At 31.5% G+C, this 27,696-nt stretch overlaps 2 protein-coding genes across 3 annotated transcripts; one reads left to right on the top strand and one right to left on the bottom strand.

The window, feature by feature from the left end:
- Window positions 1-220: 220 nt before the first annotated feature.
- On the bottom strand, window positions 221-7,052 carry LOC140052330 (small COPII coat GTPase SAR1B-like). The gene is made up of 6 exons (XM_072097843.1): window positions 6,931-7,052; window positions 5,352-5,421; window positions 3,853-3,972; window positions 3,380-3,549; window positions 2,596-2,727; window positions 221-2,396 (listed from the first exon to the last, which is right to left on the bottom strand). Exons 2-6 carry the CDS (start codon window positions 5,398-5,400, stop codon window positions 2,283-2,285), a joined length of 585 nt encoding a protein of 194 aa, XP_071953944.1. The 5' UTR covers window positions 5,401-5,421; window positions 6,931-7,052; the 3' UTR covers window positions 221-2,282.
- Window positions 7,053-7,706: 654 nt separating this feature from the next.
- Window positions 7,707-26,180, top strand: LOC140051114 (protein transport protein Sec24A-like). Of its 2 annotated transcripts, XM_072096232.1 has the most exons (23): window positions 7,707-7,799; window positions 8,417-9,057; window positions 10,534-10,668; window positions 12,160-12,252; window positions 12,520-12,950; window positions 13,347-13,507; window positions 13,896-13,998; window positions 14,420-14,546; window positions 16,314-16,423; window positions 16,561-16,792; window positions 16,973-17,028; window positions 17,533-17,634; window positions 17,998-18,099; window positions 18,381-18,504; window positions 18,869-19,027; window positions 19,348-19,521; window positions 19,905-20,015; window positions 20,469-20,647; window positions 20,761-20,898; window positions 21,721-21,918; window positions 22,370-22,473; window positions 23,313-23,427; window positions 24,691-26,180. In XM_072096232.1, exons 2-22 carry the CDS (start codon window positions 8,436-8,438, stop codon window positions 23,425-23,427), a joined length of 3,576 nt encoding a protein of 1,191 aa, XP_071952333.1. In that variant the 5' UTR covers window positions 7,707-7,799; window positions 8,417-8,435; the 3' UTR covers window positions 24,691-26,180. The 2 variants fall into 2 exon arrangements, with proteins under 2 accessions (XP_071952333.1, XP_071952334.1); XM_072096233.1 differs by lacking the exon at window positions 10,534-10,668.
- Window positions 26,181-27,696: the final 1,516 nt, after the last annotated feature.

Raw genomic sequence — 27,696 nt, 5'->3', positions numbered from 1 at the left:
AAAGCGCCAAGTGGTACTTATAAATGAAGCTCAGCAGTAAGCCTATGTATTTGTACCTGTTGCCCTTAGTATGTTTATACAACGAATGACTATAAATTGATGAATTTTAATCTTTACTGATAATGAAATTTCATTTCTTAGTGAAAACAGTAAAGGCCTAAATGGTTGGCCTATGGTTCAAGAATGGACCTATAAATTGGACCTATTAATTTATAGGTCCATGCTTCTAGGATGAAATTCTGAAAACATTTATTTATAGTCATTTTTTATCGTCCAGTAGTAGCCCTAAATACCTTTTCATTGACTTTGTGTAAATTAATATGTACTTTTAGTATTAAACTCAATGGTATTTTGAACTTGTTAATAGGCTCAACACAATAAGGCTACAATAATCTAATAAATATACTAAAGCATCATATGTACGTGTCACTTAAACTTAAAATATTGAACATATTCTCATAACAAGTTTCAGTAATAATTTCAACTGGAGTGATCATTTATTTTGTTGGAACTACCTGGAAATTAAGTATTAAGTCACAATAAATATTTGTGCTTACTACAACGATGTGAAAAACATTTTAGTTGATTGGGTGCTTATTTGACTGTGGCACGATATAAAAATCTGCATAACTTAAACCAGAAAAGAAAACCCAAAATAATATAATTAAACAATCTTTTATATGTGTTGGTTTTTAAAAAACAGGACTATTTCATGCAGCACCTTCAAAATGTTCGTATGTATTCACAAAATACTTACAATCATGAAATTGGTAAATTGAATAATTTTTTATTTAATATTATTATATTTTTATCTCAACAAATATAAAGGGAAAAGCAACATATTCTTCTTAGACAATTATTTATCACATGTATGCAAATTATTCAAGTGTGCAAATTTGCAATGCAAATGTTACTATGCATTGAACAAAATCAAATATTTAAACTTATTTGCATTTCCCTTTGTATTCAAATTATTACATGTATGCAAATTTATTTAAATGTCTTCAAATTTCATATAAGCACATACACCTGCATATTCAAATGAATAGCATGCACAACAATGTATCCTAGCTCACAGTTGCTCTGCATTTTTGTGCTAAAATTTAATTATTATTATTATTATTATGTTATTACCAATGTTACTAATACAAAATTATTATATGTCATAAACATAGATAATATAATATACAATGAATATAATGTAAGGAAGATAAATAGATATCAGCTCAAAAATATTTCTGTAATGGACTTAAAATATGTAAGTATCTCCACAATATAAATGGGTACAATTTGTATATACAACCACAACATAATAAAACTTTCCATAAATGAAAATTATATTTTTAATATTAAACCTGGTTCTCCATACCTATTATTATCTCTCCAGTTTCATAGCAAGTTCTATACACCATTACATGTGAATCACATGTTGTTTAAAACTGAATCATTTTAAAGGTTAGGTTAAATACAGCAACATTGTTCTCATGATACAAACTTCACATGTGTCAAGGAACTTGCCTACAAAATAGACTAATTGTAGACACAGTAACAAGAACCGGCTGATTATTGTGGTTGTATCAAAACAAAAAAGATAATATAGATAAAAGACCGACAAATCCATTTCTTATTTTTTTATTACTGTAATATACATTATTTTTAGAATGAAAACAATATAGTTCTTCATGTACCATGTTTTAAACAAATAATTGGCATGTATTTTACTTTCTGTAATTTACAGTGCCACCTCACTGCAGAAAATTAAATTGTTCTCTTGTTTTGTAAACCGGCTAAACTATATTAAAATTGTTTTCTTAAAACAGTAGCAAGTTTTGTTTATGTTTAAGATGATGAAATGAGGTATCTCTAAAAAGTTGAATAGTGATGTTAATACTATCAGTATCAAGTCAGTGTGCCAACAAATCTTTAAATTATCTACCGCCATTTTGTATCCATTTGTATGAACACTTTGTATCCATTTGGAAACAAGCAGGTTGCAAATTTTGTATCCACTTGGAAACAATCAGGTTGCCATTTTGTATCCATTTGGTAACAATCAGGTAGTATTCACACACTGCTACAAATTAACTGTTTTGTCTTCAATTAAAAAAACACAAATGCACCCAAACCAGCTAAGTTAAAAATCATTTAAACTTTCACTGCAACTTGTACAAATGTGTATATTAATTTATTTTGTTTATTATTACTTTTGTTGAACTTAATGAGAGTTATCCTCTCATTTTTAGGAACTTGGATTAAAGATATGCATACAAAAAGTAACCTAATTAGATATACTGAGCTAACCACCTAAACCCATCTCCGTAACCTTGTCGCTTCAGCACGCTGCACATAAACAACTCTAAGGGGCGTCCTGGTAAATCCTTAATTGGAACTGTGCCCTGAAAAAAGAAAAAGTCATATCAATCAGTTGATTGTAAACTTTTAATCAAGAAAATGGATTCTTAGAAAATGGATATTTTGGAGGAATAATGAATGGTTGTTATGATTGTGTACAGAAAATGCCTCTAGTAAATATCAAATATATCAGCAATACAAAAACACAGACAAGTAGAAATTGTAAGACTGAGGTGTTCATACCTTGCCTGTTGTTTGTCCATGAAGGCCCAATATAGAACGCAAGTCATTTTCACTACATGCAGTTGGACAATCTATCTTATTTCCTAGGATCATAATAGGTGCATTGGCAACTTGTTCGTCAGTCATTAGGCTCTGTAATGGAAAAACACAAAACTTTACAAATTACAAAATATGTCACTTCAACATGATAATAGTGTTCTCAATATTGTAACATAAATAAAATTTATGTTAGAGATGGGAAAACACCTGAACAGTTACTTTAGCTCCCTGTATTTTGCACTCTTCAAATCCAAATCCCATATATATATGTTTTAAGCAAGTACTGGAAGTACTTGTTTAACCTTTCTTAAGGGGGGTAAGGTAGGGTAGGGTAAGGTAATAGTAACACCTCCCCATTTCTAGGGCACAAGATCAACTTTGCTGATTGAAATAGAGTGGAGTTGTAGCTTGGTGGTTATGATGCTTGGCTACCACTCCCAGGGTCCTGGGTTTAATTCCTGTTGCATGTCAGGACAAAATTAAAAAATCCACTCACAAAGACTTGTAATACGACTTATGTAGAGCATCTTGTGTATAAGTTTGTCTTGTGAACCTGTGAGGGTCCCTAATGATCAGCAATTGATGGATGGATCACCCTCATTAATATGGTCAAAAATATATATATATATATATAGTACATGCACGCTTGACTGTTGGTATTGGTATTTTTTGGAATAATTGAGAGAAAATATTCACATTTTTTTCCTTCTACAAATAATTATTCTCAACAGATGTTCAGACTTACATCTAATTCTTCTTTTGATTCCATAAGTCGTTCTCGGTCAGCTGCGTCCACCAGGAATACAATACCTTCTACAGCCGGCAAATAGTCTTTCCAAATACGGCGTGCTTGTTGATGACCTCCAAGGTCAAATGTTGTGAAACGCATCCCACCTATTTGAAGTTCTTCTGAAGCTGTACAATAACAGAAATTAAAAAGAATGTTAGAATGATTAAATATTTTGTTGAAATTCCTTAATCGTTATTGTAATAAGAGTTATTTTGAATTCTACCAAATAAGTCTTATCTTTATACTGTATTGTGTTTTTTATTTATCAATTCTGTAAGCAACTTTGGTCGCTGTTGCATTAAAGGGTAACTTATTACAAAGATATTGTTGGAAATTAATAATTTATAAAAATGCAATAATAGTTCACAATTGTAATCTTAAAGTATTACTTCAAAAAAAAAAATTTAAATAATTTAAGAGCGACTTACTTGGATGTAATGTGGGGACATGTTGAGCCATTCGGTCATCTTTTAATCTGTGTAGTAATGTTGTCTTTCCTGCATTGTCTAGGCCTAAAAATACTAACTTGCCAGTTTTTTTATATAAACCTGTAAATAAGTATGGTATAATATTATTATCATTTCACACAACAGAAAACATCTTAAAATTGCAGTAATAATAATTGGGACTTATATAGTGCATTATGCAAAGCTTCAAAGCGCTTTTTAACAAAAGAAATAAAAAGCAGAAAACAGAAGCTCTGTCTACACAATCTAGTTTAATAAAAAAGTTGTGATACTGTATGCCAAAATATTGTAGTGATATGACCAAATATTGTAGTGATATGACAATCATCATGTCCATATATGGGCACATAACATTTGTTTTGTCACATAATGATAGTGAGCTTAAGAGAAAAAAAAGAGTTAAAAAGGTGAGTTTTCAGAGCAGCCTTAAAACAAGCGATTGTAGTAGCCCTATGAATAGAGATGGGCAAACCATTCCAAAGGACGACAGAGGCCAAAGGAAAAGAAACGAAAAACCATAATGCTTTGTTGACGGATGGACGGACTGAGTAATACAGATTTTGAACTACAGTACAGTAGATAGCAAAGATCTCTTAGGAATTATATGGATGAATAAAATACAAACTAACAGCAGCCGAGGAATTATGAAGAATAAGAGATGCACAGTATAATAATAAGTACTGTACAACATTACTGTAGTGCTTCTTATAGTACAATATGTACAGTACAGTTTGATAATGGCACCAAATTACTGTAGTGCTTCTTACAGTACAATATGTACAGTAGTTTGATAATGGCACCAAATTACTGTAGTGCTTCTTACAGTACAATATGTACAGTACAGTTTGATAATGGCACCAAATTACTGTAGTGCTTCTTACAGTACAATATGTACAGTACAGTTTGATAATGGCACCAAATTACTGTAGTGCTTCTTACAGTACAATATGTACAGTACAGTTTGATAATGGCACCAAATTACTGTAGTGCTTCTTACAGTACAATATGTACAGTACAGTTTGATAATGGCACCAAATTACTGTAGTGCTTCTTACAGTACAATATGTACAGTACAGTTTGATAATGGCACCAAATTACTGTAGTGCTTCTTACAGTACAATATGTACAGTACAGTTTGATAATGGCACTAAATTACTGTAGTGCTTCTTACAGTACAATATGTACAGTACAGTTTGATAATGGCACCAAATTACTGTAGTGCTTCTTACAGTACAATATGTACAGTACAGTTTGATAATGGCACCAAATTACTGTAGTGCTTCTTACAGTACAATATGTACAGTACAGTTTGATAATGGCACCAAATTACTGTAGTGCTTCTTACAGTACAATATGTACAGTACAGTTTGATAATGGCACCAAATATTTATTTTATTACTTAAATTACTGTATAAGAAGATTCAAAATCTGAAAAATATATCTACTAAAAATTTACTCACCTAAAAAGCTAAGTATATTTGTAAACCAATCAAACCATCCACTAAACATACTGAATTTGGTATTTTCAACCTGAAATTAAAAATTAAGTGTTAATATGGTATATTAAAACCAATAACTACTTTTAATATTAGTCACCCACTGGTACAGCATAGCTTTACATATTACCTGAATATAACAGGCTCTTTTCTTATAAAATACAGACTCCATCTTTAAGGAAACTAATTATTTTCCGATTATTTAACAATCTAATAAAATGCACTTGTTGTATGGTTTTATATGACACCGCCGTCGATGTGTTGGCAGTAATGACATGTGTTGCGTGATAATAAAACTGTACACAAACTGACACATCAGCACAACAAAATAAGAATTTAAATAGTGTGTGTCATATGCTATATTTAGTATCAATAATTTCTATGTTTCAAAACTACAAACATTTATTGGTCAAAACTTTCTCTCAAGATCAGCAGAATTGACAAATAAGTATTATACACGTACTATTAAGTAAGATTAAATAAGTTTAAGGGTTTTATACAGGAAACAACAGAATAATAAGTAAGTACATGTCATTATTTCACACTAAAGCCTCATAAAGATATTTTCAATTCATAACTGTATTTATACATTCGGTATTTAATTCAGATTAAATATACTTTTATTTTAAGCATTACTGACAAAGTTTAAATATTTTTTCCTGGTTTTTCAAGTTGGTTTATTTCAAATAGTTCATCAAATAAATACCAAAATGGACTGTAGGCCTAATATAATACAGAAGTAGCAACAATATTTTAATAATAATATTGTTAATTAAATTAAACACTTAAATAAAATGAATAATGTGAATTTATTAATGTTATTATAAGCCCTAGCTACAGTAGGCCTAATTAATAATTTTATTTTTTATTAAATCAAAAAGTAGGCCAAATTATTTTTTAGGCACCCCTACTATTAGGCAAGGCCTATATTTAATAACTAGGCAGGCCCTAATTGTTTTTGTTTGTTTGTAACACGTCTAAATATACAGTACTGTTTATTAATATTATAAATTTATTTTAGTTAAGATCATGGATAGGACTGCTGACTCTTGTACTCTCTGGTCTTCTCTGTATATTTTACATATTCGTAAATCATTATAGATTTAATGGTTGTTGGTCAATTAAATAAATGAAATGAAATTTGGTTTGAGTTTTAGTAAGCTCAACACAACTGGAATTATGGTATGCTACAAAACTAGGCTAGGCCTACCTAGAGCTAGCTCACTCAGAGAGAGCTGGGCAGAAGTGGTAATTTAATGTTATTCCATATCGTTTTCGACCTGTAAAGAGAAATCCACTCGCATCTAGGCTAGTGTAATAGGCTAGCCTAGCAGGCACCCTTATCTCTGCAGAGCTACAGTTAAAGTCCGTACGTATAGCATCGAGAGGTACCATTTCACCATTTCCTAGGCTAGCCTACTCACAATTCAATGATGAAACAAAAATAGAGTCGAGTGCCGGGAAATATTGATTTACAGAAGCTAAACAAATTTATATATAAAAAATAGTACAACGTCTGTCTTGAAATATATCAAGAATTTACCTCTAATGAAATCAGCACTTTTTGATATAGCCAGCTAACTAAAAACGGGTAAAAATGTGGAACTTATTGTCAATGTCATTGGGAAATCCTGCGATTGAACACACCAAAAGATGGCTGCATCCGATACGTCAGTGTTACTCCGTAACCTTATATAAAGCTTGATCTGATTGGTCTATAGTAGTGACATTTTCATTATGCGTTTATAAAATATAACAATTATCTCTTAAATTTTAACAAAATCTAACATAATATGTAATGGAAAATGTTTTCATGCTGCTAACATAAGAAATATACAAATAAATAATGCATTTCAGAAACTTTGTTCCACGTAAAAAAGGTGTAGGTCGTGAAATATAAAAAGGTCATCAAATGAAATTACGGGGTACAGCAACTATAGAATAAAAGTAATTGGAATTTGTTCTGAAGAATTTTGTTAAATCATAGCCCCTGTCGTTTTATTTTTATAGTTTTAAAGTTCACTTTAAATCAAAATTTAATGCGGAACAATTATCTTTAAATAGAAACTGAACATTAAAAATGTATCTATAAAATATCATGTATGTGATTTAAAACTGGGGAAAAAATATTACATTTTAGAATCATTTTTTTTTTTCATTTTATGAATGTAATGGTAATCATATAAATGATGGATAGAACATTTATTTATAACCTCGTGAGCCCCGGTATTTAGCAGCGTGCCACGTTGAGTAAGAGGGCGTGCTACACATGGGCGAATTTTGACGAGAGAGAGATAGGCTAGCTGTGTCATAGGGGTCATAGAGATTTCCGGCTTATATTTTACACAGGGAAAAAGTGATTGAGACCGTGAGCAAAATCACTTACCAACTTGAGGCTGACTGGCCTAACTAGTAAGTCCACAATTATGTAATGATAATAAAAATTACAATATAGTTTAATCTGGGATCATAGTCATTATAATATTATTATTTATAATATGTAGTTTAGGTATATCATAAGAAATGTATGTTGCTTTTATTGATTACAATTTCGTTGATCGTTGTTAATGTTGATAAATGATGGTCTCACGAACATCCATCGTTCGGGTCTTCTGGCAGAGAAGTACGGTCGGTAGCATATCTATCAAACAGATCTCTTTAGGCCTAGCTAACAAAGCCATGATAAGTATGTGTCTAATCTATGTTTAGGCCTAGCTAGGGACAAGAGGCCATATATTCTAATGAAAAAATGATACATTATTATTTAATTTTTAGTGAAATAAAATAAAATAGAACTGAATGAACTGTCATTTTTTTCACTCTGAATTTCTGAATGGTACAGTTCAGTAGTATTTATTATTAGTAGGTACAGGGAGTTGTAAACTCCCTGGTAGGTAGGCCTAGTACTGTAAGTAATTTTTTTAAATGTTATTCTTTATCAATTTGTTATTTATCTTACTTTTCTTTTAATAATTATTAAGAATAATATTTCATTTGAATCAAACATTTTGTCTTTGTCTTCTATATAGGGTCTAATAAAAATACAAAATGCAGCAGCCAAGACCACCTCAGCCTGGGAGCTACAATTACCAACAAGGCCAGCCTCCGGGTGGAATGTTCAACCAAGTTCAAAATCAAATAGGACAACCAAGCAAGGATTCTTTCATGCCTGGAGTTCGGCTTCCATCCCCTTCAGGGCAAATGCAAAATAGAATGCCTGGCCCACCACCAACTTTTGGACAAAATTCACCTTTTACGAACTCTCATCCTCAGGGGCCACCGCCCCAGAGACCTCTAAATAATGCAGCTATAGGACCACCAGGTGGTGCTCCACAGAACTTTCATATACCTAGTGGACCTCACAGTCGTGGGCCACCAGCACCGACCGGTGGTAGAGGCCAACAAAATATGAATTCAATGGGTGCTCAGCCACAAACTTCAAATCAATTCAATTTACACAGTGGTCCACCAGCAGCTAACTGGCAAATGGACCAAAATAGGCAGCCGCCTAATGGTGGGCCACCCAGTGTAAATCGACCAGCAAATGTAGCTGGGCCGCCAACTGGTATGCAACCGAGGTTAGGTGCAATCCCCAATGTAAATGTGCAAGCAACAACATATGGCCCACCACCTACCAGTGTACCTGCTGGTCAACAGATAAATGGCTCAGGTAAGATTAATGTAATACACAAATCACATACTATATTTCACATGATACTGTACTTTGCATGTATCAAAAGCAAAGCATGTATTTGATTTATACATGGTAAGTTTAAACACTAATTTTTAACATGAAGAAGACTGGTTTTATATTATGTCTTTTATAACATACAGTATGCATGACAAGTTGTTACTCTCATTCATAATATTTTCTGAATGTATTTCGTTCAGTCCCATTTGCAGCAACCAAATCTTGTTGAAATTAAATAGTTGTTGTTATGAAGACAATATGTTTAAACACTAAATCTATTACTAAATCCTTTAGATCATGTTGTCTTATAGTATTAAAGAAACATCTTGATTAATGACAAACAAAACTATAATAATCCAATATATTTACAATTTGCTACAGTATCTTTAGATCTGAAAATAACATTTTCTGTACAATGTAATTTATAGGTTTTCTGGGTTTAAAATACTTATTATACCCAAAAAGTCACATTTGCTCACACCACAGCTCATATTAATGCTGAAAATGAGTAGTCTAGTACTGTACTTTGATAATATAGGCCTAACACAATTCACTGCACCTCTTATACTTACAGTACACTGTGCTACCACCAATATCTTTAAAACGTTTATACAGTTGAACTCCTTTCTTTAGGTCATCCCTATTTAGAGGACACCCCTAATAAAGGCACCGTTTCCTGTAAAATTAATGAGGGGAAATTTATTATTTTTTAAAAATATTGCAAACCCCTATTTAGGGGTCACTTGGAATCCTGATAGTAGGTGTTCTACTGTTTTTCCAATTAATAGTTTTAATTTAAAACATTTTCTTTAACAACTGAACTTTTGTTTTACTTTTTTTTTATTCTTTGCTAAGCTTTTGTTATTAATTTTGTAAATATTAAATTAAATATTTCCCTCTTAAACATTCGTATTATAACAATAAGTTTAATGTTACAGCTATTAGTGGAAAAACATATTACTTTAAGAACCCCCTATCCATGACCCTCAATCATTTCAAGTGGAGCTAAAAAAAAGTGAAAATTGATTTGGGAAATTTGATACCAAGTCTGATTCACAATCACATTTGTGAATTTCATAGCTTGTAAACAACAGTATTGACCACATTGTAGATAGAAATAATTGATTTCTACTTGAATACCGACATTCTGTTGTCATTAATATTTTAAATTCATCAATTAATTATGAAAGAAAATGAAAGAAACATATGGAATGGTTTTTCAGATTCAAACATTGTTTGTTTTTCCTTAAATAACTGTAGGTATAAATATAAAATTTACATTAAAGATTAATATAATATTACCTTAAAAATCTTTTAAAATTTTGTTTTTTTTTTCAATTAAATGTTATAATTTGTATGCATCAATATAATAAGCTTTACTTATCATGTTTTTATTTCATATTAATATTTATTTGCATGTTACGCTAACATCCCATAAACTAACACAATTTTCAGGATACTTGCATGCGCCGCCACCAACATTGAACCGTTCGCCCTCGGCTTCCTCCCTGGGTTCGCTGCCCGTGCCTACATATGAGTTTCATCGATCCATGTCTGCTTCGAGTATGGATGGCCTACTGGACATTACAGGTATAAGTTACAACAAAAAATAAGAATTTTCATTAAAATTAATAAATTCATTTTGTAGATGTGGCTTATCATTTTCATTGCATTACTTGAACATGAATGATTTGTGGCATGTACAGTAACTAATAATCTCTCTTTTCTAGTAATTCTTTACTTTTGCATGTTACCAACAAATTAATTTGTACAATAATTCAACTAATATAATAGTTTGTATATAATATTAATTTAGAAGCACTAGTATAGAATTATGGGGTTATAATTATTGAACACTATAGTAGAACAGTATTTACTGTAAATTAGGTTAAAACAATTAGATCTGAGTTCAAACAAATTGAAAACATTTTTAGCATAAACTTCAATTGTCAATAGGGGTTAAAGATGGTGAATGTCTGTAGTTATTAATTAGTTCACTATACTATTTCTAGTTGTACTAAGTATGAATTCTGCCTTTATTTTCAACATGTGTGCAAACTCACACACAAGCCATGGTCATATTGCCACATCATACACAATTAAACTGGATTGATAAAAACACTTGACTTCTCTTCTGTTATATATTGTTTGTCTAATAATACTCTAATACATTTTTAAAACTTCCTTTTGTTCTTTTAACTGCATCTCTGAAATTAAGTAGAAAAGGATAAAAATCTCCAAATTGGTACTGAAGTATAAAATATATAGTCTGGCATGGTATAAGATTATTTTTTTTTATAATTTTACACAATTTTTGAAACCTAACCATATTAACATGTTATATGACTTTTTTTTACATTATATATTCAATTTCATTTATATTATATTTTTTCTAATTCTATATTAATACAAGGTATATTGAATATTTACATTGTCTATATTCTTCATTTTGTTAGCAATCCCTAAATTTATAAAAAAAAAAGTTTATTTATTTAATAACATCTTTAATAAGGGTGGCCTATTCATTCAAGTGAACAAACTGATCATTAAGTATGATATATTAAAGTATATTAAAATTAAAAAAATTAAAAATAAGTTTTGTATGAATTTATCAACATCATACTCTATTTACTTTAATATCAGATTAATCTATTTCATTACACACATACATTACATTCATGCGATTATTGGGACTCCCCATATTGGTACTCTTTGAAATAACTGAAGAGACCCATATTAAATGATACATTTTAAATTACATTGTACAAAATTAATGTATTTTAATTTATAAGGAAAGAAATTAAGAATTTTTTTAATTATCGGGAATATTACAGCACATTGTAAATTAGTGTCCGATAACTTTTAAGTGATAACTCATTGAGCTTATAATGTAGTCTTATAATTTGCAGCAAAAAAATTCTGTAATTCAATTTTTATTCTAGGACCTGGCATCATTCTCTCCACTTTTGTATTTTGTTTGCATACTCTAGAACAATTTTGTTCAGAATTATTACTATTATTTTCATGAAATTGATCCTTCTAAATTGAAATGCATTACTATTTTATTACAATTTGTATTAGGCCCCTCATCAGCCAGATCATCAGCAGCTCCATCGCCAATACCTGGCTTGAGATACGACTACTTGGAAGGTGGCACACCCTTCTCTTCAACAGGTTAGTTTGATGATTTTTTTAAATATAATTACAAATGATCTTCATATTGGAAGGGAAACCCACATTCACTTGTTTTAGGGCCTTCTACCGAGCCTAATTTCAACACAGCACCAACCCAAGAAAACTGTGGGTACCTGAAATTACCCGTTTTTTATACCACCCTAACTTTTCAGCACCCAAGCCTTTGATTTCGTTAGCCAATTCCCTGAACACAGTAACTTTACCTGATAAACATACTTCATTAAACACAATTTATTTTTGTTTCAGGTGTACAACAACCACCTAGAGGCCAATATCCAGGTGGAATGCCGCCACACATGGTTGCACCCCCAGGCTCCATACCACCACCTTCAGGCCCTATGCATTCAACATCCAATGCGATGCCGCAACTCCCAGGAGCAATGCCACCACCCCCAGGCTCAATGCCACCACCCCCAGGTTCAATGCGACCACCCCCAGGTTCAATGCCGCCACCCCCGGGCTCAATGCCACAAGGAGCTGGTAACATGGCTCCCCCTACTAGTCAAATGCAGGGTCCTCCAGGCCAGAACATGAATGTAGCAGGAAGACGTCAATACCCTAACCAGTCATATCAGCAAGTTGGTGGACAGATGCCAACTCAACCACCAGGCACAATGGGACCAACCGTAGGAACAAATTTACCTAACAATCAACCTGGCCATATTCCTCAACCTATGGTGAGATTTACTATATCTATTTTAAGACTGTATGGACTCTTTTTAAACCAAAATTACACTTTGATTCTATCATAGGATGTAAAGCTCTGTCTACACTATGTGACAAAAAAATGTGATCTGCCCATATTTGGACATGATGATGTCATCACTACCATATTTAGGCACACTTTTTGGTCAAACTAGTTTGATAGTGTAAACAGAGCTTAAGTGTACCATAAATAATTTGACCAATAACGACGTAAATAATTATCTGAACTGTTGTGATTAGTCAACTCATTTGCTTTGTGTCGCCTATATTGTTGCGTCGAAGTGGGAATCAAACCTTTTATTTCAGTAATCTGCGAAGTAATCTTTTGCCTGTGTATGTTGTCAATGTTATTTTCTGTGATGTTTTAGATGAACAATTTAGCAGCTGGAGTTGGAAAGATGAATATGCAGCAGAGTGAAGCTAGGCCGCTGAACCTACTACAGGAGCGACATATTTTACCAAAAACTCCAATTGAGCCTCCCAAACCGAAACTTAGTAGCGAAAATCAAAAATCTCAAGTCAACCCTGAGTGAGTTGTGTTTTTTAAAATTATTTTCACACCAGTTAAGTAGAGTAAACAGTATTTATCTAGAATTGTCAAAGACTACAATAGAAACCTTCACCAATATTTTGTTTGTGAACTCAGAGTTTGCTCTAGCTTGCAGAGTAAAGTTTGATAGTGTATGCTTTGTTCACCTTGCTTTCTGCAGTTTGCCAAAGTTTTTCAAACTTGTCTACACTAGCAAAACTCCTAGTTAGGTTGAGTTTGCAAGCAAGGGATTACCATTGTAGACTATTATTAGATATATTTACTCCTTCACTTTGGTTTATTAAACTTATATTACAGGGTGGTCAATTAAAACTCAACACCGACTTCCAAATTATCTGTATCTAGTTGTATACTTTTTTTATTGCAGTTTGTTTCGATGCACTCTCACCTCTATACCCCAAACTCAATCTTTACTTCAGAAGTCTAAGTTACCCCTAGGAATTTTAATTCATCCTTATAAGGATCTATCAGTAAGTATACATGATGCTGTAAGTAATACACAAATTATTTAAAATTTGTGTTCATACAATACACCACTTTATACCTTTACGGATTAATTTGACAGCACATTGCAACAACTTTATTATTATATTATTTATTTATACTGGGTGACCTCTTCAGTCAAAGACTGGTCTCCAAGAGCGCCCAGTTATGATAAGTGACTATGATGTATTTTAATAGTACATCGGGGTAATCCCCTACTCATCTCGAAAGATGTACTTGTTGTCTATTTTATTCTTTCTATTTGCTATCCACAATAGAAGACTCTCTATAGTGTGACTAACCCATCACAAAACCTAAATGTGATGTAGCAAAAACAATGTGATATTTAAGAAACCTGCATATCATATGCATTAAATCAGTGAATGTTTTGTTGTTTATTCTTTCAAGCATTTACCTGTAATTCAGTCAAGTGTGATTGTTCGATGTCGTTCCTGTAGGACGTACATCAATCCCTTTGTTAGTTTCATTGATCAACGCCGCTGGAGGTGCAATCTTTGTTTTAGAGTTAATGATTGTAAGTACATTGAAAATCATGTTTTCAAATTTACTTTCTAAATAATTGTGTTAAAATCATCTTTAAATTGACAAATGATGCAATTATTATAAACTTTATTATTTCATTAGTATATTACCATTTTAAACCATGTTTGAACTCAATAATTGGGATGAGGCTATTTGCACAGTCAATAATGTGGGTAATGTAAAATTTTTCTCTATAGGCACGGACTACATCGTTGTTTTCTATTGGCTAGGTCAACCATGTATCTGACTCCCTTTTTTGTGCCCATGCTCCTTAATTCTGTTGTCTTGATAGTTTCAGTTTCAGTTTCAGTTTATTTTCCATTTCAATTTATGAACATAAGATAAACAACTTATATGGATGGATAACCGTAAGAGCGAAGCTCGTTAGCCGGTCACCCGTTAGTGCAGTGGCATTACAGACAACATAAAGACAAGACAAAGGTGCAATACATAACAAGACATGTGAACACTTGTGTTTGCAACCCCTTGGATAAAATAATATATTTATATAAAGGAGAAAATTAGATAGTATATTTCTTTTTGATCATAAAATGATAATTTTTAACTTACTTCTGAAGAAGGTTAACATGAAGATTACATATAGTTATTTTTATTTTTACTAGTACATGGTAATAAAATCTGAATATCATCTTTTAGATAAAAAATGTAATAGATTTACATACACACACATATATATGTATGTTGTTTAAGTAAACTTAAATAATGTTACTCTACTAATTAAATAATATAACATAATATTACTGATACGTTGATAATAAACTGTGAATAAATTTCTTCTTAAATAAACTTAAGGTACATTGGTTCTTAATAAAATTGCTTATATCATTCCACAATATAGGTCCTTGCCGTTTAATGGTATTCATTCCCAGGTCTGTTCTGAAATTATGCGGACGCAAATCATTTAATGTTCTTGTATTATGAAAATGTGTTTCTTTTACCCTAGCCCAAAAAGTATTGAAATTACTTGGTAGATTATTATTAACAAAATTAAACATAAAATTTGCTTTTTGTAATTTATGAATATCATAGATTGTTAAAGTTTTTAATTTTAAAAATAAGGGTGCAGTATGGGCCAGCCAGGATGAGTTTGTACAGAGTCTAATTATTTTCTTTTGTTTTAAATGAATGGTTTTCAAATTGCAGTTGTTTGCATCTGCCCAAATAAGATTACAATAATATAAGTATGGGAGAACTAATGTGCGATATAAAGAAAATAAAATATTCGGTGCGAGAGCATGTTTTAGTCTAAATAAAATGCCAGTATATTTAGAAATAATGTTGGATATATATTCTGTGTGATTAAACCATGTTAGTGCTTCATCTATAATTACGCCTAAAAATTTAGTATTAGAGACCTGTGAAATAGTAGTATTGTCAATCATAATTTGAATATTGTGATATTGTCGTCTACTATGCTTATTATTATACTATACATAATGTAATTTGTTTTAAGTATATTAAGTGATAATTTATTAGATTTAAGCCAGGAGGAAACTTTATTTAGTTCTTGATTTACTGTCGTAATGAGTTGTTTAATATTTTTATCAGAAACTACTATATTGGTGTCATCTGCGTATAAATAAAATGAGAAATTATCTGAAATAGAAACAATATCGTTTAAATAAATTATAAATAATAATGGGCCCAAAATGGACCCTTGTGGATAGAGAATAGACGCACAATTGGCCGTCCTTCCAAACGATTGATGTAACCAGAGATTTATTTATTCTTATTTTAGTACAAGAAGAGTTCACCTTTGACCCAGTGACTCGTACATATGGTGACCCTTCAAGACGGCCTGAAATCCGTTCATCCACCATTGAATTTATTGCACCATCTGAATATATGGTAAGAACAAAAAATGTTGTGCGAGTCTCTTTTAGAATGCTAGTACAACAATTTATAATTCAATAATTAATATCGAAAACATAACAAGTCTAATATGTTGTATATATCTAATTTCTTCAATATTATTTCATCTACAGTTGCGTCCACCTCAGCCTGCTGTCTACCTATTTTTACTAGATGTGTCGTTCAGTTCTGTCCAGTCTGGAATCTTACCTATTTTCTGTCAAGTTCTCCTTGAAGAGTTAGACCGGTTGCCAGGAGATACGAGAACAAAAATTGGCTTCATCACATATGACAACACACTTCATTTCTACAACATGCAAGAGGGCGCCACGCGTCCGCAGATGATGGTGATTTCTGATATTGATGGTAAAATTAAACTCATTAATTTTGAATTTTTTTTTTTTTTAAATGTCTTATTGATTTTTAAATGCATTTAGCAAAGGGGACTTTTGTTGATACTGATTATAAAAACCTAATTTAAATCTTTTATAGGACAATTTTAAAAATGATATTAATTAATATTGTTAATATTGGTTGTTTTTTCAGATGTTTTCTTACCTTTACCAGGTGACCTGCTAGTTAATTTAAATGAATCAAAGGAGGTAAAAACATTTAATTATATTACTAAAACTATATTATATTTAATAGGGTTTTCTTAAAAATTCAACATGCTTAACAATCAATAATAATCACAATCATAATCACAAAGAAACAACAATATCCTTTGTGTTCCCTTTTGTAGAGTCAATGTTCTAAAAAATGGTTACATCAGTAGATTAAGTTTATATTATAATAGTTTAGTCCAGGCCCATCCCCATATTGACATTTTTAATTCCAATCTTTATCAGTTTCGTCGTAATTTAAGTGTTTCTGAGTTGTTGTAATTGTATTGTATCTGTTAAACCAAGCTGTAAGTGGTGGATTTGTTTCTGCTGTTGTTTCTGGTTTTAAAAAAAAAATAAATAAAAAAAATAAAAATATACAGGATTGTAATTGTTTGTAACTACTTTGGAGTAGCCAATCAGAGTAGGGCAAACATCTAAACAATCACATGCGTTTAGAAGTCTTTAAGAATAACATGTATTTGTGTATGTTTATTTTATCAGCTTGTTCAAGACCTGTTAAACCAATTGCCTAGCTTGTTTGAAAACAATAAAGAAACAAGGACCGCACTTGGACCAGCATTACAGGCTGCATATAAACTCTTGGTAAGTGAATTAAACAAATAGCGATATCTTTCTTGTGTATTTAAGGTACAGTTTCCAGTCTCCAGAGTTTCCAAATTATATCCTGAAAATTATAAAAATTCCTTCTGGAATTTAAAGATTTAAAGGCTTTTTGTAAATTCCATATTTTATACCAAAAAAAACATTAATTTCCAATCACCAAAGTAAAATAATATAAAAAATAATGAATGTTTTTATCAAAAAAATGAACGTTCAAGAGATTACCATTCATAATCACCATTAAACTCTTCTTGTGATATGTAATTAACCAATCAATTGGATATATTCAGGTGTTTTATAAATAATAGTAAATATTGACTGACTTTTGCTATTCGTTTTCAATAGAGTCCAACTGGAGGTCGTGTAACTGTCATTCAGTCCAGTTTGCCTACCACCGGCCCAGGATCTCTTAAATCTAGAGAAGATCCTAACCAACGATCATCAAAGGTTAGTTTTCATGATGCAGCATTACCATTATTATTTCTTCTTTATACTGGGTAACCTCTTCAATCAAAGAGGACCCAGTCTATAGTACTATTATGAGTTTGTGACAGTGGCTGTGTGTGAACTAGTACACCAGGGTAACCCCTTACATTACCACCTTATTGATGAATCTCGTTCAATCTATGTTGAATGAGAAAGAAGTCTTCCGTCACCAATCAAGAATATTCTATTAACAAAATGTACATATACTGTATTGATGAAACGGTAATGTATTTTATATTTAGAATGTGGCCAACTTAGGCCCCGCAACAGACTTTTACAAGAAGATGGCTTTAGACTTCTCAGCTCAACAGATTGGTGCAGATCTGTTTTTGTTCAGTTCTCAATATGCTGACTTGGCTACGCTTGGTAAGCTCATTGTAAACACACTGTAGTTAGGTTGTTACAGTACAGTGTATGAAATTGTTATTCAATACACAAAACTAAAACCATGTTTTCCACTAGGAAAATTAAAGGAGTGGTTTATGCACCTGAAAATTCATATTCCCATGATGTGAAACAATTCTCAACCAATCGGAGAACATGCAAAATAATTGGCTAGTGGAAAACAAGCTTTAGGATTCAGTAGAGCATACAACACACATCACAACTCTTACTAACCACAAATATACCAAATTCAGAAATATATGTTTTTATATGCTCTATTACGTTTTGTATCCCACTAAAATAACTGGTTAGAGCAACAAATAATTTATTCATTTTTATTTTTAAGCTGGAATGGCCAAGTTTTCTGCAGGATCAGTGTACCATTTCCCAGGACTACATACCAATGCAAACCCTCTTCAAGCTGATAGATTTGAAAAAGATTTCCGTCGCTATCTGACTCGAAAGATTGGCTTTGAAGCAGTTATGAGGATTCGTTGCACAAAGGGTAAACTAAATCTAAATCAAATATTTTTTCAGGAGCTTTCGCGTTAAATTTAATGTTTCGTTACGCCATGTTAGTGCATTTTCAGCATGTAGAGACTTTCCTTACTTTATTTTTCAATACAGTTTTAGAGGAATCTAGTTCTAGGAAATTACTGTCAGAACAATCTGCGTGTGTGCTTTGTCTTTAGGTTTTCGCAATTTGAAAACCCCTCTATATATCTTATTCCATGTCTTTATCTACATTGCAATTTTTGTTTGGTTTTTGTTTCTCTGTCATCCACTGGATGCCAGTAAGTATAACCTTTCTTTAATTGTTTTTAGGTTTGGCTTTGCACACATTCCATGGCAATTTCTTTGTGCGGTCAACAGATCTGTTGTCTCTGCCAAATGTTAGTCCAGATGCTGGCTATGCTATGCAGATGTCTATTGAAGACACTTTAAACGACTCACAGACAGCCTGCTTTCAGGCAGCCTTGCTCTACACAAGCAGCAAAGGTATGTTCATTATTAAAAACCAGTGTTATTATGTACATGCTAAAGAATTCACGAGAGACATTTCCCTTTTATTCAGCTTCAAAAGAACAGCCTTAGCAATGCTGTTCCGATAAAAAGACATATGATAGTATGTATCAATTAGGCATTTAATAAATATTTCAGGATTTTCCTTAAGTATAGAAGATAGATTAAGAATTTTAAAAGTTTCAGGATAAGTGTTTCCCTTAGCGTTACTCTCAATGGTGAATAAGGGGCACGAGTACGGGTGCTTGCCATTGTGAGTGCTGTACTGTGAATTTATCGATAGAGTGCCTAATTTGAAAATGAGGATCATTGATGTACAATTGCGCTTATTACTTTTTTATTGTTTTTACTTGATATAGGTGAAAGACGTATCCGGGTACATACCATGTGTCTCCCTATAACCGGTCAATTATCAGAAATCTACGCAGGGGCAGATTCACAGGCCATCATAGGCTTGTTATCAAGAATGGGTAAGTTAATGAAACAACAATATTATCTTTAATTTAATTTGTACTTTTATTGTAAATTTTAAATCATTAAAAACATTAATATCCAATAAATATTTTTGGGATGCCTTATTTACTTGGATTACCTTGTGTTTTATCCCAGGGTAGCTTTATACAAAATTTAGGGCTGTTTAATTACTCCAGAATTGCATAAATTTATGGCCATTCTCCTCAGAATGCTAAAGTGATATGCTTTACATTAAATGTTGTATGCAGAGTAATTGTGACATAGTGGCTAGGTGGTTAGCCTGCATGCTTACTAATCCCTGGGTCCATGGTTCAAATCCTATAACAGTTTCCTATCTGTGATGACCAATACAATGTTGCTAGTTGTTGGTTTAGAAAGCATGTACCTGCTGTTTGATGGTTTTTTAAGTAAATATAATAAATTAAATTTTAATGAGATAACTTTTTCAGCTGTTGATAAGTGTCAATCATCGTCAATGCAAGATTCTCGTGATGCTATTGTTAACGTGTGCATTGACTCAATGACGGCGTTTAAGGAGACGTTACCATCGAGTCAAACCATTGGCACTCTCTCAATACCATACAGTCTTCGTCTGCTTCCATTATATACCTTAGCTTTGTTAAAAAATGTAAGTGTATAAAAATTATCTAATCTATTCAAATAATAATAATTGATAATAACTAAAACCAAAGCTTTATTTATATATGATGCTTAAAGTCAATTGTTAATTTTGTTTTATAGATTGCATTTCGTTTGGGCTCCAGTACAAAACTAGATGATCGAGTCTTTGCTATGGAGATGTTTAAGAGTCAACCATTAAGTTTGATTATGTTACAGGTTTATCCTAGCCTGTACGCTGTTCACAATCTTGCTGATGAGGTAAGGCGGGTAGTTTAGGGTCGAGTGGATTGTCTTTTCCATACAATTTTTGTTTGTTTTTTGTTTTGTTAAAATTTATTTATTTATTCTTTCTTAAATATCCTATTCATTATCCTTTCTTTTGTTACTGCTCGCCCAACACAAGATGTTTTTCTTCATCTGATCTTATACAAACATTTTACTGCATTGTACTGTATTATCTTTTATGTTAGAGTGTGTAAATAAAGGTTTTGAAACTTGAATTATAGCAGGGGCATTGCAAACCATAGCCATAACAATTTTTAGTAGGGTATGAAGAGAAAAAGTGCAAAATTCATTTTCATCCTATATGTTGTTTACAATCTCATTTAGAGCTTATATTAGCTTATGCTAAAATGTATGTAAGCCTTTATACCATAATATTTTCACATGAGGTAATTTCAGTAGGCTTATGTGACCCTTGGATTAGGTCCAAAGGAAATTCAAAATAGGAAATTTTACACAAATTTGCATTAAGTACCCAATTGTGCACGTAAATGATGAAAATAAATATAAAAATTAATAGAATTTATCAATTAGGGTATGAAGAACAAAGGTAAAGTACAAATTCAAGTGTATCCAAATGTACAAATAAGAATAAGAAAGAATAATTGCAACATGTATGTCTCCTTCCCGTCTTATCTAACAATTTGAATATTCTAAAGGTAGTGAAAAGGAGATAAATCCCTCTCCAAATACAAAATATGCTGTTTATAATTTAATAGATAAATAGTGAAAAAGGCAAACACCAAATAATAAAATTATTGTAATTGGAAAATAATTGTATTTATCTTGTTTTATTAGGGCTCTCTGAGTGAAAAAGATGTGGATGTTCCTCAACCACCATTGCTCGGGCTATCCTCGGAATACCTGAGCCGAAACGGGGCATTCCTGATGGATACAGGAGATATGATGTTCCTGTTTGTGCAGGCTGCCATATCACCACAATTCTGTCAGGATATACTGGATTGTCCGGATTACTCATCTATTTCTGAAAGCACGGTAAGAAAATGGACGGGATGTAAAGTACTTCCTTATTTCCTTGTACATAGTTTCTTTTTCTACGGTTAATCTAATGTTGTGGTTAAAAGGTTATTAAAAAGTAATTCTATCCTTATGTGGAACTATCATATTAAACATAATCAGTACATTATATTATATTATTATTATTAGTTGTCTCCAAAGTTTTTTAACAAAATTTATTTCAAGAAGTCATAAAATACAGTCTAAATTTGATCTGTTTTGTTAAGTGTATATCTACAAAATAGAAATGTTTGATGTTTTGCTGAATACAGTTTTGGGTGTTATGAATGTATGTGAGGGCGTTTATTCATGAAAAATAATCAAATCCCTGGGGTGGTTAATCCAGGAAGGGTCGTTTATTCAAAAAGATCCTTTTGAATAATTACTGTAATTGAATGATGGTGTATTGTTTTTTTTTATATCTCTTCAGATGGAATTGCCAGTTTTGGAGAACCCAGCATCAGAAAGACTTAGAAACTTTATTGGCTGGTTGCTAGGAAAAAGAACAGTACATGCCCCATTACAAATAATCAGGTATGGCAATTTATGCATTCTGTTACAGTACTAGTCGGCTTTCCCGCAACCGGGCAAGCTGATCCAAGATATCTAGAAGCTCTGGTTTTTAGTAGAATGTGTTTTTACATAGTAGGAAAATATTTTTAACATTTTGAACCTTTAGAAAATTTGGAAATGAGATTTCCTGTCTCAAGCATTGTCCACACTATCAAAGTAGTTTGACAAAAAAAGTTTGATGTGCATAAATATGGTAGTGATATGACATCATCATGTCCATATATGGGCACATCACATTTTTTTGTCACATGAAGTTTGATAGAGTAGACAGAGCTTTAGTTCCTATTAAAGTAAACATTTATCATGTTTGTATCCTGAACGTATTACTAAATCTCATTTATTAGTATTTAAGTAGAGGAAATGGTAACTGCCATGACGTCACTGGAAATTGCCAATTCGACAATGGGTATAGATTATATCTCATTTTGTATATGATATGGTTGAAAAAATAATGTTTGACAACTAATATAAAATAGCAGTTTGTATATTTTTATGCCTCTCACAATCCAAATTTACTATATGTAAATTTCAACACATTTTATTTTGGATGAAAACTTGTTATCAACACCAGGAAAGAGCTAGGCCTAGCCTGGTACAAACACAGAGGCTAGGATGATACAACACACACACATGCATGCACTCTGTATGTAGTAATAAACTACTTTGTTATGTGTTTATAATTACGATTGCTTGAATTGAATGATAACTATAATTTAACAATGTTATAATGATACTAAGATATATTATTGTTTTCATTCTGCTTTAATCAAATACCTTTCTTTGATTAATTGTTTATACAGAGAGAATAGTCCAAAACGCATTTTGTTTCTACAACATTTGGTAGAAGATAGAACAGAGTCTAGTATGTCTTACTATGAATACTTGCAACATCTGCAAAAAGAAGTCAAGAGTTAGGTAAGAAAATATTTCACTGTCTTCTGAGATTTGAAAAATATTGATAAACTTGCTTATAATATCAAAGAAAAACTAGTTATAATAATAATATTTATTAAATATAATAATTAACTGCTCTTGCTCCAACAAGTTATCAATAATGGGCAGAAGAAGACAACTTAGATATGATATGCATGTTGTATTTTTTTGTTTAGTACATTAGTTGAAAGTTAATAGCTTTCTATAATACACGTTTCATAACTAAAAATAGAGAATTGCATCTTTTGAATTATAATTACCAACAAAATAATTTTATAATCGTTACTACTTCTTTGTTTATTCGTAAAATAATCAAATTTATGTTTTTCTATGTTTTTTCATTGTATTTTTTATTCTTGAAAACAAATACGCAGATTTTCCCATTTACTTAATCTTATTCAGTGATGTAATCTTTTTAATCCAAATATACAGGTAATAATAATAGACAGTTGCATCTTTAATATTGTAATTACCAACAAAATAATTTAATAATTGTTTCTTACAATAATCAGATGTATGTTTTCTAGATATGTCTCATTGTCACTGTATTATTTCTTGAAAAATAGATATATAGATTTTCTCATTTCTTTAAAACTTATTAAATGATGTAATCTTTTTAATCAAAATTTACAGCTAATAATATAATAACAGTTACATCTGTAATATTGTAATTACCAACAAAATGATTTTATAACCGTAATACTCTATTCATAAAATCACAATTTATTTTGTCTCTAAATAGATTTTACTCTGGTATTTTCCATTTATTTCCAATCAAATATGTTGAAATGTTTTAATAAAAGCTGTAAATTTTGTAGTTTTATAGCTATATTGATAGTGTGTAATTACCAAAGAATTTACCCAAAAAATAATTTTATATTAATCGTGCATAAATCACATAACTAGGTTTCATTTTGGTGTTATTTGTTCGTTATTGAAAATATAATATTTCCTCTTTATTTATCAGGTTTTTTTTATTGTTACGTCATATTATTTTGTCGGTTTTGCTTTTCGTATTTAGTTTTAATTACATGATCATACATTTTTTTGGGCTATTCTGGAAATTTTGTTTCTTAACATTAATTTCAGGAGATTGAATTCAATAAAATCAAATCATTATGTAAACTGCTTCCCCTTCCCACCCCCACCCTCTTCTTAAATGTTCCTAGAGTGTAGTAATTTACAAGCTAGTCTTCTGTAATCTATACATATTTTAAGTTGTTATGCTTTTTTTTTATTTTATAGAATTTGAAACCAAACCTTAAAAAATGAAAATTTATCAAACGTGATTGCAGAATAACAAACGTTAAGGAATGTGGTACCTGATTGGTTGGTTATCGTACCACTGTTTGTCGATTTTTGTTGAATTAAAACCATAGAAGAAGTTGCAGAACGTTTGAAGTTAGTTCACAAGGATGGTGAAGCAAGCATAAAATGGTTTAAATTAAAATTCAGATGATGATAAAGACAACCTAAGGCCACGTAAACAAAAGTTGTTGATAGTTGAAAAAAGTCGCAAGGAGCACCAGGGGACAACAACTGACAAAATGATTGTTTTGTTTTATGTTTCGGTATGTTCCTAAAATAAAAAAATTACTAAAACGTGTGCAAAATCCGAGTACGAATTGGCTTTGAAATGTGGCTTTCAAAGATATTTTCGCAAATTTCAGTTCATCAGAAAGAGAAAAAAATCGTCTAGCCATATTCAGATGATGATGTGGGGACGATCAACTACTTTTTTTTACATAGCCTAATGTACATCACGATTTTGTGCATGTTGGTATTTGACTGATTTTAGAAAGGATAATCTTAATTAAGCAACTTTTTAACTTAAGTTAAGAATAAGATTATCTCCAGTTTATGAATCTTCCCATTGACAATCAAATGATTTGTTCTGAAAAATGATATGATGATAACACTTTTAAACCTTTCGATTTTGTGATGACATGAAGGTATTCAGCAGTCACACTTAGGTTAAGGGAAATTTAAATCTGAAAAATTCTGCTATTTAAGTGAATACCACATTTGACTTAAAGTGAAATAGTTTTGGGGTAGGTAACTGGATAGTATTTACATGAAGGCAATAAGTTTTTTTCCCCATTTAATGACTTTATTAGCACATGACTATTCTAATTTACTAATAATATAATAAAGACGTCTGAGTATGACTAGATGATGTATGTTGATGTATTTGTGAATTTTACAATTGTGTAGAGTATTTTAATACTTTATAATGATCTGTGGTACTGTATTGTTTTTGTACATTCTGATTTCACGTCAAACTATTACTTTCTTCACTCATTGCTTAAATATTTTTAATCAACTCTTAATTATAAAAAAACGTATTAGTACAAATTGTATGTAAAGCAATATTTTGTTAATTTGGATTTCAAAAATTATTTTTATTTGTCACACATATTTGTCAATCAATAACAATAATGCGATGTATAACTACTGTAGGTGGCGTATGTACAATTATATTATATGTCGCGTATGTGATTATTTATGGTTTACTGTTTTTAGTTAAGGTCAGAGTTCATACATTTTCGTTGGTAGTTATCTAAATATTGTGTAACAAAATTTGAATCAATGATTTATATGTAGGTCATACACCTGCACTTTTCCAGTGTGTTAAATTTCCATATTTTTGCGATAGTTACAAATTTAACCATTATATACAGCGGGGATTTTTCAGGAGAGTGTGATATGTTTCTTATAAATGATAAATCTATGTACATTTTATAGTGAGGATATGGGTTACTCTATTGCTTTACAATCTTCCCCGCTAATGCTTAGTTGCCACTAGAGACGCAACGCAAAGTAAGGGATTTGAACAATCACAAGCGATGGATTTATTCGACTGTCGTTTGTCATTGGTCAACACGCTTGCGTTGCGTTTACGTCCTTTGGTTGCGTCATAGTGGGAACTAAGCTTAAAGCTGAATTCTCACAGGTTCCGTTCCACATAACGGAAGACGGCGGGTGTTTTTTTTTTATTGGAAAACCATATAGATTTCCCAGAAACAAAAACGGAACTAGTGTAAATCTAGCTTTAATGTTATTCCGAAAGATGCTGAAGCTTGGTTCCCACTAAAGCCTTTGTTTCCACTAAAACTTGATTCCCACTAGGACGCAACGCAAGTACTTAAACGCAATTTAAGTAATTTGACCAATCGCAGGCGATGGATTATTCGAACTTTCGTTTGACATTGGTCAATTCGCTTGCGTTGCGTCATCGTGGGAACTAAGCTCAAGACACACAACGCAATAATTTACGCACAACAAGGGTAGTTTAACCAATCATAACCCGTTGTGGATTATTATTATCTAACGCGTCGTGATTGGCTAAATTACCCACGTTGCGGTTACGTACTTACGCTGAGTCTAAAGCTTGGTTCCCACTTGAGACGCAACGCAAGCGACTTAACCAATGACAAGCGACTGTTCGAATAATCCGTCGCTTGTGGTTGGTCAAATCACTATACGTTGTGTTACGTCGTTGCGTTGCGTCTCTAGTGAGAACCAAATTCTAGTAGGAACTAAGCTTACATTTATTTACCGTATCTAGTGTGAACAAAGCTTAAATTTATTTACCGAATCTATCTGATTTTAGTTACACTTTTGATCGATTCTATGTTACTGTATTTTTTTATTTGTTTTTTGTTTACTAGTAACATATAATATACATATATAAATATACAACTTTGGGTGAAAAATAGTAACACGTTTAGATGTTATTATTAGGCCAAACGTTTAGCTACAGTAGTAATTATAATTTCTTCTGTAAAATAAATTTGAGTGGACGAATTTTTGTCTGCGAGGGATATCTCAGACTGGCAAATAACGAATAAAATGGATGTAATAATAATAATAATTGTTGGGTCATCTGTAAGTTTAATTTGAGAAAAATAAAAATGGATTTATGAACTTTATTTTAGTATGACATACATATTGATGCATACAAAAAGGAAATGATGACGCCTCTACAGCAATAGATCACATAACAACTGAACCTTAAATAAATCGCTGACATTTATGGTATTCATTTAGTACAAACCGGAAAATAAATTGCATAAATAATATTTGCCAGTTCATAGAAAACGGTCATATTTTAGGACCGAATCTTCCTTATTTTCCTATTAAACGTTGGATTTATAAAGAAATGTTAGGCTACCTGGGAATAATAGGAATACAGTAGTTCATCATTAGAATTCTTATTACCACGAATAGTTCAAAATTTAAATTCAATAT

This window comes from Antedon mediterranea, chromosome 6 (assembly GCF_964355755.1).
Source record: "Antedon mediterranea chromosome 6, ecAntMedi1.1, whole genome shotgun sequence".
Taxonomy (NCBI): Eukaryota; Metazoa; Echinodermata; class Crinoidea; order Comatulida; family Antedonidae; genus Antedon; species Antedon mediterranea.
The sequence above is the reverse complement of the archived record's forward strand: the minus strand, read 5'-3'. Positions and strand labels throughout refer to the sequence as shown.